General features: G+C 29.4%; 2 protein-coding genes across 5 annotated transcripts in view; both read left to right on the top strand.

Moving 5' to 3' along the window:
* Positions 1-468: 468 nt before the first annotated feature.
* LOC108733841 (1,4-alpha-glucan-branching enzyme) lies at positions 469-3,836 on the top strand. Its single transcript, XM_018465178.2, has 8 exons — positions 469-628; positions 831-943; positions 1,110-1,279; positions 1,370-1,485; positions 1,543-1,671; positions 2,031-2,763; positions 2,888-3,660; positions 3,725-3,836. The coding sequence occupies exons 2-8, from the start codon at positions 831-833 to the stop codon at positions 3,767-3,769; spliced, it is 2,079 nt and encodes a 692-aa protein (XP_018320680.1). The 5' UTR covers positions 469-628; the 3' UTR covers positions 3,770-3,836.
* A 542-nt stretch (positions 3,837-4,378) lies between these two features.
* Positions 4,379-12,514, top strand: part of LOC108733801 (ensconsin) — a 17,057-nt gene continuing 8,921 nt past the window's right edge. For 3 of the 4 annotated variants that reach the window (XM_025979818.1, XM_018465115.2, XM_025979817.1), the window contains exons 1-2: positions 4,379-4,399; positions 4,521-4,698. In XM_025979818.1, coding sequence (XP_025835603.1) covers positions 4,394-4,399; positions 4,521-4,698 — 184 coding nt within the window. In that variant the 5' untranslated portion in view covers positions 4,379-4,393. Of the gene's footprint in view, positions 4,400-4,520; positions 4,699-7,918; positions 8,213-12,514 lie in introns of those variants that run through there. The other variant, XM_025979819.1, reaches the window with a different exon arrangement.

Below are 12,514 nucleotides of genomic sequence, written 5' to 3'. Positions count from 1 at the left end.
ACCAACAACGCCGAATGGGGAAAAGTATTTTTAGTCCTTGATTAAATTACTAATCAACTCTCAGTGCCCAAGTATATTAAAAAATACAGTTCCAGAAAATATAATTATTTAATCAAAAAGACAAACATTATATAACAGCTCCTAAAACTGGACTAATTCTTTAGTTAAATTGAAATTGTTAAAAAAGTTCAGATTTTTCTTTTTTTAATAAAGAAAATGTTTTAAGAGTGATATATTATACTATATGGAAAATATTTCTTAATAATGCCTAAAAAGTTTCTATAAAACATTTTTGCAATGTGTAATGTACACAAAAATATTAAAATTATTTATTATTTTGAACACTGGATTTTTTTTTAATCGCCCTGTATATTACGTTTTAAAATATAGCCATCTAGTGTTAAAAATTGAACTCTATCGTAAATTGCTTACAAATTTTTGCCAAATTTGCGCTACCACTCACTGAATAGGCGAACAACAGGTCAAAAACTTTTTATGACCTGTCGTCGCTGATTTTGCCATATATGCATTATCTATGCATGTTTGCATATTATGTTGCATATCAATAAAACTGCATTTGTACTACTTAAGAGGGATTAGTACGAGATAATTCATATACCAATTAAAGGTAAAAATATTTTTCGTATATTTTAATTTCTTATCAAATACCATTTGACCTTTAAAAAGATATCAAAAGTTATTTTGTCCCAGATTTGTTCTTGGGTGTTACTTAATAAATTGTTCAATTATTTAGCTAGAACAGTGCGGTTTATCGTTCGATTCATATATACGTTTCTATTTTCTGTTTCTTGTTTTATTTACCAATTAAGATGGGGGGTAAATATTCGTCAATGGATCCAATGGAAGTTGAAGTTCCTGAAATTGAGGCTCTTTTTCAACGTGATGGATATTTAAAAACATATGAGAGAGAAATACGACGCCGGTAAATACTTTTAATTTGCAGATGACATTGTGAAGGTTAGGTATATATATGCATGTAAACAATATATATACCAATTTCCATATATAGTCAAATGTATTTGATAATTTCGGTGAAATGCCAGTTTAAGGAATGTATTTGTTATTGTTTTATGTACTTTTGTTCTTAGGTATGCGTGCTTTAAAGATACTATAGAAAAAATAGAAGAAGTAGATGGAGGTTTAGATAACTTTTCAAGGAGTTACGAAAGATTTGGAATAAATGTACAGCCTGATAATTCAGTTGTTTGTAGAGAATGGGCCCCTTCTGCTCAACAGCTGTTTTTAACTGGAGAATTCAGTAAGTCTCACTATTGTCACATTAAGAATTAACATATTAACTATTTTCTGTTTCTGTTTCTTCATTGTTTTCAATGTCACTGTTATTTAGATGGCTGGAACAGAGAAAGTCTGCCTTTCAAAAAATTGGAATTTGGAAAGTGGGAACTTATTTTATCCCCTAATCCAGATGGTTCTTGTCCAATACCACACAATTCAGAAGTTAAAGTAATTATATAAACTGCCTGTTCTATCATATTCTAATTTTAAATTTAATTTTAATAGATAGTTGTACAAACACATTCAGGAAGTAGAGAAGACCGTTTGTCACCATGGGCAACTTATGTTGTAGAACCACCAAAAGTAGAAGGTACAATATACAGACACAAATTATGGCACCCACCTAAACATGAGGTATATGTTTATTTGATTTTTTGATTTATTTATATATTTATGCCAGATACAAAATTACATAGAATAAATGTAATTGATAACTAAAAAACATTTGAATCCAGCAGCAGGTACAAAACCTGCCAGTCTGGCTAATACTTAAAAATTAAAAAACATGAAAGCAAAAAAAGGTATGATAATAGTGTGAAATAAAGATAGCATTAAATGTTGAATAGAAATAAAAACAGTTTACTTGTTTAATTTACTTTTTTTAATATTCAATCTTATTCATCCACAAAAGAAGTTTCTCACTCCAGAACTTCCTGTTAAATTACCCTAATGTTTCACTTTTTCTTAATTATTATTTTGTTTATGTTGTACAGAAGTATGAGTTTAAACATCCCAGACCACAAAGGCCAAAGAGTCTCCGCATTTATGAATGCCATGTGGGCATAGCCACTTCAGAACTTAAAGTAGGAACTTATGATAATTTTACTGACAATATTTTGCCTCGTATAGTAAAGCAAGGCTACAATGCAATTCAGTTAATGGCTATAATGGAACATGCATATTATGCTTGTTTTGGTTATCAAGTAACCAGTTTTTTTGCGGCATCTAGTAGATATGGTACACCTGAACAGCTGAAACGTTTAATAGATAGAGCCCATGAACTAGGATTATATGTTTTACTTGATGTTGTTCATTCACATGCTTGCAAAAATGTTCTTGATGGCCTTAATATGTTTGATGGCACTGATGCTTGCTTCTTTCATACTGGAGCAAGGGGAAATCATCCTTTGTGGGATAGTCGTTTATTTAACTATTCTGAAATCGAGGTGCAAAGATTTTTACTATCAAACTTACGGTGGTGGCTAGAAGAATATCATTTTGATGGATTTCGTTTTGATGGTGTAACGTCAATGCTTTATCATTCAAGAGGCGTTGGACAGGGATTTAGTGGACATTATGATGAATATTTTGGTCTAAATGTTGACACGGAAGCTGTGGTTTATTTAATGGTAGCTAACTACATGGTTCATAAATTTCATCCTGAGGCAATAACAATAGCCGAAGATGTTTCTGGAATGCCAGGAACCTGCAGACCTGTCACAGAAGGTAATTTTGAATTTGCGTTTAGGAAATAAATTCCATGATAGATCTAATAAGTAAAGTGCTATATTATGGGACTAGTTTTTTAGTATACTGGTGAACAAATTTTGAAATAACATTTATTCAACAGGTTGTCTTGGATTTGATTATCGTCTAGCAATGGCTATTCCTGATAAATGGATTGAATTACTTAAAGATACAAAAGATGACGATTGGAATATGGGAAATATCGTTCATACCCTCACAAATAGGCGATGGATGGAAGGAAACATTGCGTATGCAGAGTCTCATGATCAGGCACTTGTAGGAGATAAAACAATTGCCTTTTGGCTGATGGACAAAGAAATGTATACACACATGAGTACCATATCTGAACCTTCTGCCATAATTGATCGTGGATTAGCACTCCACAAAATAATAAGACTCATCACTCATGCTCTTGGGGGCGAAGGTTATTTAAATTTTATGGGAAATGAATTTGGTCATCCTGAATGGCTAGATTTTCCCAGACAAGGAAATAACAATTCTTATCATTATGCCAGAAGGCAGTGGAATTTGGTAGATGATGAGCTCTTAAAATATAAATATTTAAATGCATGGGATGCCGCAATGAATCATTTGGAGGAAAAATATGGTTGGCTGCACAAAGATCCTGCTTATGTAAGTTGGAAACATGAAGATGATAAAGTCATCGCATTTGAACGAGCTGGTCTTGTTTTTATTTTTAACTTCCATCCAACTAAAAGTTTTACCGATTATCGTGTAGGAGTTAATTATGGAGGAGTTCTAAAAATTGTTCTTTGCTCAGATGACACTCAATTTGGAGGTCATGGGCGAATAGATACCTCTATGACGTACTTTATACAAAATGAGGGCTTTGCTGGGCGTTCACATTCATTTCAGGTATGTAATCTATATCTTTGTAAAGTGAAAAGTGTATTTTTTAATAATTTACATTCTTTTGTAGGTATACATACCTTCCAGAGTAGCCTTAGTGTTTGCCCCCAACTGATAAAATAAATTATAATAATATCTGTTCAAATTGATTTATATTGCTGTTTTAACTTCATATATGTTGTATGTTATTTTATCAATATATATATATATTTTTGAAATAGAAACTTAAAAAAATAGTATTTAGCATTATTTACTTTAGAGGAAAGATTATAAACTTAATGTTACATTAATAAGTAATTCAGAGTAGTTTTCTGCAAAATAAGTAAAATAAAGGGAGCTGTATAGTTAAATTAAATACAAATACAAGAACTACAAATATATTGGAGAAATAAAAAAGTAACGAAGTAGTTATAAAATAAATAGCCAACAACTAATTAAAAATTATTGTTCATCTAATTAGACGTTTAAAATTCTTAGAAGCAAGGTTGGTTGCCTATAAAAGGCGTGAATTAGTTTACACATATTTATACAAATTTGTAGCATAGCTTTCTAATTTTTCATTTAACAATGAGTTACTTCTTTATAATTACTTAAATATTGAAAGGTTTTCAAAAACCGAAGTATAATTATTGTAAACCGGGTAGCACCTGTAAATATCTTCGGGTAGGTCAATTTAAAATTTCAATTTCTCGTTGTTGGTAATACTGCTGAATCTAGTTTCTAACGAATTGTACATTACATGCAGGTTTGTTTAAAAGTAGTAAACATCATTCCATAAGAAATAGTCTCATAGGCAATTACGGACTGATTTGAATAAATTAAGAAAAAGGTAAAATTAATGTATTAATTTTAAATTTCTTGTTAAGTTGCGGAAACAACCGAACAGCATTGTATCGGACTCCATTTCCTATGGTCGTACATCTCATGCTGTGGGAGTGTGTTACGTGCGGGTAATTGTGAATCTGAATTGTGTAGTGTTGGTACTTTCGTGTGCCAAAATGGCAGAAAGTGCAGAGAATAGCTGCGATCAGTTAAAACACACAGGTAATTAAACAGTGATATTAATGTTCTTACCCTTCATCTCTAATATGTAGCTTGTTTTGTGGAATTAACAATCAAGGTTTTTATGTTCTGCAATATTACATAACAAGAAGAGCCAAACCATCTGTAGTTCATGTTCTTATTTTATTACAAATACATAAAAAAACAGCTTTTTATTAAACGACAATTAGGTAGTGCTAAAATAATTAAACTAGTGCCATTCTTGTTGCTCGCTTGACGATAAAAGTGGTACTTCATTTGCTTGGAAAGATTATTGATATTATTCGCCTCAACAATCTCTAGACAAGTCTTGTTCAATCTTAAAATATGACGGTATTGTATTTTGAATATTTTCGTATCTAAAAATGCCCCTTAGGCATTGCAGAGTTCAGTAATCTTACGGAATGCATACGTTTACCGGTGTGGTTAAATTTGAAAAATACGTAAAAACTATTTTTGTCGATGGTTTGTACTTTTCATTGTCATTGCATTCAATACTTATGTTATCAGCAAAGCATAAGCTGATAGTCAACCCTGTTTAGCACAAATTTATTATCAGTAAATGTCATCTAAAATTTCCAGTGATTTCACCTAATTTATATTAGCATACTAAACAACTTGGGCAACAACAACCTTTTCAGCTTATGCCAAACGTATGACTCTTTCTAATTTGCACCAAATTTGCAAAATTCACATTTTATTCGTTTAGTCGTTGTGTACAAACATAGTAAATGAATTATACATATTTAAATACTTCTACACCTGTCTAAAGGGGGGTTTCTCCCTCTTACAGGTTTCGTGTATCTCCTCAGGAAGAACTTGCTAATTGCTGGTTAATAATAATAAAGTTATTAATTCACGAATTGTTAAAATTATTTAAAAAAATTAAATTTACTTTAGTATGTACATATATGATTTAGGTATTTCTTTAATTACTAATTCTTAAAGATATTGTTGTTTTGTCACATTATCTGGTATTTTTTCATATATTTCCGTTTTCTTGCTTAATTGTGTACCCACACATTCTTTTGTGGTTCTATTGATGCAATTTCTCATTATATTTGTAGATAAAATACCTAAATTTACTTTCCTTTACTAAAAATGTTTTACATATTTAAGATGTCAAGATGTAACACTAAATCATAAACATGAGAATGTGTAAATTAGATTAGTAAGTAATAGTGGCACAATTTCTTACTAAAACTGTAGGAGTAAATTACATAGCAGCTAGTAGTTATTATGCAATATAAAAAGTTCTATTTGCCTTTGAACTAATCTAACTTGTAATTCAAGTTTACTTTTATAAAGGAGGTACGTAGTCAATTATTTTTAAAAATGTGCAAAACAATGCCAACTTTTGCTTGTTTATATTCAATTTCTTTCCATTAATTTACATATAAAAATTTCTATCTAACATTTTAAAAAGGAAGGTTTCTGCATAGCGTTATTGAAGCACAAAAGAAAATCTGTAATATGTTAAATATTTGCTGCAATTAGCTTTCTTATTTCTAAAGACCTTGTTACTGATAACTATAAACGATTTGCAATATTGTTCTTACAAATACCTATATTCAATTATTTACGGTTTTCACCATGAACAACATTTATTTTTTATGGCTGTTAATTTACTGGTATCCATTTCATCAATTTTTCAATGTAATCGTTTTGTAGTCATAAACCGTTGTAATAGCAAATTCCGTTTACAGGATGAGCAAATTGATTATTTTTTTAGCATATTACTGACAATTGATTTTATTATCTTGATAGTGTGATTTGAATCATTCGGTAAGGGTGTAGTATTAACCTTTTTTTTTTGAAGTCGTTTCCTTACAATTGTTCATTCGTAAAATTTAATTGTACATAATATAAACAAAATAGTCAAGCTTGTATTAACTTAGTACATGATTTCGTACAGTATTTTAAAGCAGTTGGTTCAACTTGCTTGTCATGGTTTTTAAAATGTCTATTTTAAGAAACAAATAGAGCAAAAGTGCGGAATTTAGTGCATCTGTGTTGAGCATAGTTTGTCCCTTAAATTTATTTGAATGGCCGAGGTGAAAACGTATCACAACAACCCAATCTGTACTTTTAATTAATTCTATGCTTAGAACTCTGCTAATTATTTTTCAAAAAATAAAATATATATATACGTTTGTTAATCGAGTAAAAATCGAGTTCAAAAATAATTGATTTGAAATTTTTGTATTCCAACAATGTAAATAATCTGTTCGTTTGGTCTTATTATCAAAAATTAATTTTCGCTACAATAAGTATACGTAAACATAATAATAATAATATTTAAACTTTGTTTATCAAAAGAATGCTTTTCGTAATCATAGCTATATTTATTTTATACATTAAAACTTATTAATAATACTGTAATTACAAAATTAGATATTATAAGTTGGAAAAAGACATTGGTGTAAAATAATAGGATACTTTGCAAAATATACCTATGTATAGGGATATATTAGGACCTTATTTCGTCTTTTTTGCAAAAAAAATTAGGCATTTTTGTATTTAATTATGCAATACTTTTTTGATCAGATTAAATAAAATTTAGTTTTGAGTATCTGTCAACAAAGAAACTTCAAAATAAAAATTCAAGTTTAGTAAAAATACATCAATCTCAAATTTGTAAAAAATTCAATAGCTCATAGTATGCTCGACATTGACCATTTACAATTAGTGTTATTTTGGTTGCCTAATATCAGTGGGTACTAATCAATTAATTAGTTCTTAGTAATGTCCATTTTTTTTTATTTCTATGTTTTACTCGAGTACTTAGGTGATTAATAGAACCGATTTAATTTTAAGGAATTAAAAGTAGATAACGAGTTAAACTGTTGGCTTTTTAGATAAAAGTTGGGACAGCAGGATTATGATTATAAAACACAATTTCTGTTGAAAAGTGTATGATATATATATGTAGGTGTTACCGTGAAGTTGAAAATTTTCTGTAATAGTTTTTGTTCGTATAAACATTGGAAAGTAAAGTGACCCTACAAGATGCACCCACGTAGTTTAATACACACATGTATCTTGTATACTAAGGAGCAGTACACAAATATACTCGGGTAAATAAAATAGTGGACATCATCTTCGCAGGGTCCGCGCAGCGATTAGCGATAGGTGAACGTCAATACATGATTATTGTTACAAATATATTTTAATAAGTTTGTGCGCAAGACAATTTCGTCATATTCTTTGAACAAGTTTGTTAAAAGAATGAAACCGCGGTAGTGCACGAGGTGTTTGAGTCACGAAGACGTTGCGCGTGCAGTAATACAATGATTTATTAGATCGCACCAACTCAAGTGCACAGTGTAAATAAATAGACGTCATGGGACCTGACGTAGAATTAAGTTTGAAGGGCACGGACCTGAGCGGTACCCTTGAACACTTGCGAAATATTTTGGTCAACTCCTTGCCGAGGGAAAACATCGGCCAGCGGGATAGGGATAGGCTTAAGAGACAAGCCCGATTATCCCGATCGTCTTCCAACGCCGTAGGTAGGGTATTTATTGGTTTTCGTCAAATTTTGTTTTTATTATTTTATTAAAATTGTAAAGTATATGCCACGGGTAAAGAGCAGTTATTATTTTTGAGTTCAAATGACAGTTTTTAAAATATAAATGTATTAATATTAACTATTATGCAATTGGGATTTAAAACTTGTTTTTTTAATGTCGGCAAAGTGTTATCGGTTGTTTAGTATTGTAAAGTAGATACATATAGTATATGGGTCAGGCAATTCCTAAAAAAACGAAGGCCAGGAGTTGCCTAATTAGTTTTCAATACTTAACTAAAATTAGTTTCATTATGGGTCCGCTAAATTGCGGAACCTTCAGGAAAACTTATTTGCTGATACCTATCATGTATTACATTTAAATACACTGATTTTTCTATTATACCAACCATAATATTATTATAGTTTTATTTTTAAATTGATGAAAATTCGTTTCCCTACTACTTCCTTAATTGCGAAATATCGATAAATTACATTTCCATTAAGTTAAATAACTTTTAAATCAATTCAAAATTAACAAAAGGTTTCTTCGTTTCATTTAATATTAAAGAAAATGTGCTTTTAAAGGTATTACTTGTCTACGTTGATTGATACAGAAAATTTGTTGATTTATTACTATACACTACAGTGTTAAAAATTTCTTTCATATAAGTGCATTTTCTCCTTATTTTACCGAGAATTTGGTACACAACCAAAAACTTTCATAGTCGTATTTAAAATTATACTCGCGATCAATTAAAAAAAAGTTTTATGTGTGCAATTAGAAAGTACTACGCGATTTTCTACTGTTGGAAAGAAACATTAAAAATTAATCCGAAAAGTTCTGTTACTCATGTTCGTGTTCTACTTAATTTTTATAATACTAATTTTTGTTTTTCATAGAAAGTTACTTTTAATATTTTGCACCATCGTCGCAACTAAGCGTTGTTTTATTTGCTAGAAAAGATTGCAACCGTTTTTGATGATATACAATCAAAATTTACTTGTTCATGTCACTTACAATTTAATTAGAAATGGTCACTGTTGAGTACCCATCACATTCGTAATTAGACTAGATAATTGTTAAAAAATGGATTTTACACAGTAAATAAAATTAAAATAAACTTAACAATTCTTAGTTATAATAATAAATAAATTTGATAAAAATCCAAATCTCTAGATTACTATAAAGTACTCTTTGTAAAGTTATTACAATTGCTTTTTTATTTTCGTATAACAAAAAGTAACCTTTCATTACTTTGCCATAATTAATCAATAATAACTCATTTCGTGATGATCGACTGAGTAATTAAGGCGTGAAATCGACCATATAAAACTAATTTTTCTGTCCCTCTGGAATACTATTTTTTATTTTTAAAGTGAAACTTCTTTAGGCTCGAGGAGACTTAAATCACAAAGCCATGAGACGACACGTTTTGCAACGTTTTGTCTCGCGAAACGATAAGCCATGAGAATAAAAAGGTTTATTAGTATTACAGTTAGTTGTCATCTCATTTGTTATAGTATAATGTATATTTACTATACCGTAGTGCTAAATTAATTTTTTTGTTATATCTGTGCAGTTATATTACACTAAGAGTATTACAGTAAATGTTTATTTAACAACAATTAATATTTATTTAAGAGTGAGTATTATGTATCAATTCTAATTCCTTGTAGTGGACTAAAGATAAAATATGTTGGAAAACATAAATCCTGAAAATTCTCGTACTCTCTTTTTCTTTCACCAATCATTACTTATTCGTTATAAAGGTATAGAGATAGCCAAAGAAGTTTCACTTCTTTCACGCGTACTGAATTGTATCTGTTTTTTTAACAGCATTTCTTTAATTATTTGTTTTTATAACCCTTTTGGGATATACTGTAAAAATGTACATAAATGCTAAAACATAGATATGCATATATGTAAAAACATTTATTTAGAACAGCTATTGAATTTTTAAACCTTTATATGTACATTCAATTGTCTGTGTGTTTCCTATCATTATATGTATTATTAAATTATTGTTGTCTTCATTTGGTTTGCGTTAAGAACAATTACATCGTTTGCATAGATATTCGCAGTCTGTAAGGTATGTATCCTATAACAGCAAGTGTGAATTCGCGAATTGCTCAGAATTATAATGTTATTATTTTTGCCCCCCTTCTCTCCTATGAATAATGTTCGATTGACGCACACCAATGAAATGTATGAGGTAACTCTGTAACACCTTATCATGTCGGTACTCTGTGTATACTATTATATTCTGTATGGTGTTATTAAGGTGATATTTTAGGCGTTACAAGGACGCTAATGGAATGTTGGAATACTTTATATGTGTGTAGGGAAAGGAATTATACATAATATTTACTTTTTCTTGTCGGTCACGTTGGTGACGCGTTCGTAGTGTTGGCAATTTTGATAATGTGCAATTTACATTTGCCCCAAAGTCGTAGCACCTGTAAATAATTAAAATATTAATTACATATCTTCTGTAACTTTGTTAATTAATAAAAATAATATCGCGAATGCGTACTTGAAGTAATTGTATTTGCAAATACATATAATATATTATATCTGCATACTGTAAAACCGGATTTGAATTGATGATGAATATTTAATGAATTGATGACCATGACGATACTGATAATAAGTTATCCGCTGTATAGAAACAATGAATAATATCTTTAAATTGAAGATATAACCGAAAACTTGCGTGGATTTCCAAAATTAAAATTACATTACAAATATGATAAATTTCGTGAAATCGATAAACTTGATCATGGGCCGAAGACACTAATGTATCACCCTTCCCTTCCACTAACACCTAGGCAGTTTGATTAAATTGTAATAATATAAAAAAAACACAATAAAAACAGATAAGTTTTGTCAGTTTTGCGATTAGTTGTTGTAGCAACGAAGGCTATGACTAATAGGTAGTTGTTATTTTGCATTACGTTTTGGAATGGTTCAAGTGTTTGTTTCTAATTTAGCTATTTACTATCAGTTACTACAAATACTTTAATTTGCGTCAATTTTATAATAGGTACCATATAGGTACAGCATAGTTGTTTGATAGTGTAAGAAATTTTTAAATAAAATTTAACGAAGAAATCAACAACCTTAGGTACAGAACAATTGGTTTATTTTAATTTATACTTAGAAAAACTTATGTCTAAAGTATAATCGTAATGTAATATTAATGATTGATTTTTTTTTACGGCCAAACAATAACAGAATATTATATGTATTTTTTTGTACAGTAAAAAAATATTTTGAAAGATAACGTATCTAATCTGCTCCAAACATTGTACGTGAGGTACCCGCGGTATTAAGTATATTAGTACCTATTTAATTGATGCACTTCCAAGGACGATAATTTTATGACATCATTAATAAGGATGATAAAATTATATGTTATTTATGCTGTTAAAATTAAAAAAAACTCGCCCCTAATAACTATAAATACATTAGGTTTTTATGTGCATGTTTTTAGTTTAGTTCTGTTTTTACATTTTTGAATCTAAAAAAATATTTTTTAGGATAAATAGTACACAAACTAATATGTAATTATTATTAATAAGATAACCTTTGGTGATTTGTAAGTCACAAAAAAAAAGGGCAAAGTACGTACATATACGACGGTTTTGTTACATTACTATCAACTGAAATAAATAATCGTAAAATTGTGATTAAAAAGAATTGCCTGTACTGAAGGTAAATTTTAATATGTACCTGTATGCGGTTCACACTTATAATGTGCATGCAAAGATACCCGTCTGTCAACATTACCTACTATTTTAAAAATAGCAAATTTATAATTCTACATTATATCATCGTCAATTAAATACAAATAACTAACACCTGTAGTTTCGAATTCTAATGTTCTTAAATAGCTTTTATTTCGAATAAACATTTTACAAGAAGTACATAACACAATAATCCATTAACAAGTGAAAAGTTTTCTAATTCAGTAAATTGTAGAATTATTTATTAATATTTTGCGGATAGAGACCAGGGTGTGGATTCGTCATTAGAAATTGTCCAAATCGATACGTAGAGTAATTAGTGATACGCTATAATTTGTTGCATTAAGCCTAATTAAATTTCAAACGGACAAGATACACGCGAGTTAATTTGCAAGGAAGTCAAGGACCATAAAAATTTTAATCAATTATTTTTTTGTATACATGAAATTGAAAACTAGCAAATACACAAAATGTATCTTCAAATTTCAAGAAAATTATTAAGTATATTTTTATTTTGTTTTTTTTTTTTTAGTTTTGGAGAAAAGTGTTATATAACTCACA

Source organism: Agrilus planipennis, unplaced genomic scaffold (assembly GCF_000699045.2).
Source record: "Agrilus planipennis isolate EAB-ADULT unplaced genomic scaffold, Apla_2.0 scaffold11, whole genome shotgun sequence".
NCBI classification, from domain to species: domain Eukaryota; kingdom Metazoa; phylum Arthropoda; class Insecta; order Coleoptera; family Buprestidae; genus Agrilus; species Agrilus planipennis.
This window is presented reverse-complemented; position numbering and strand designations above follow the sequence as displayed.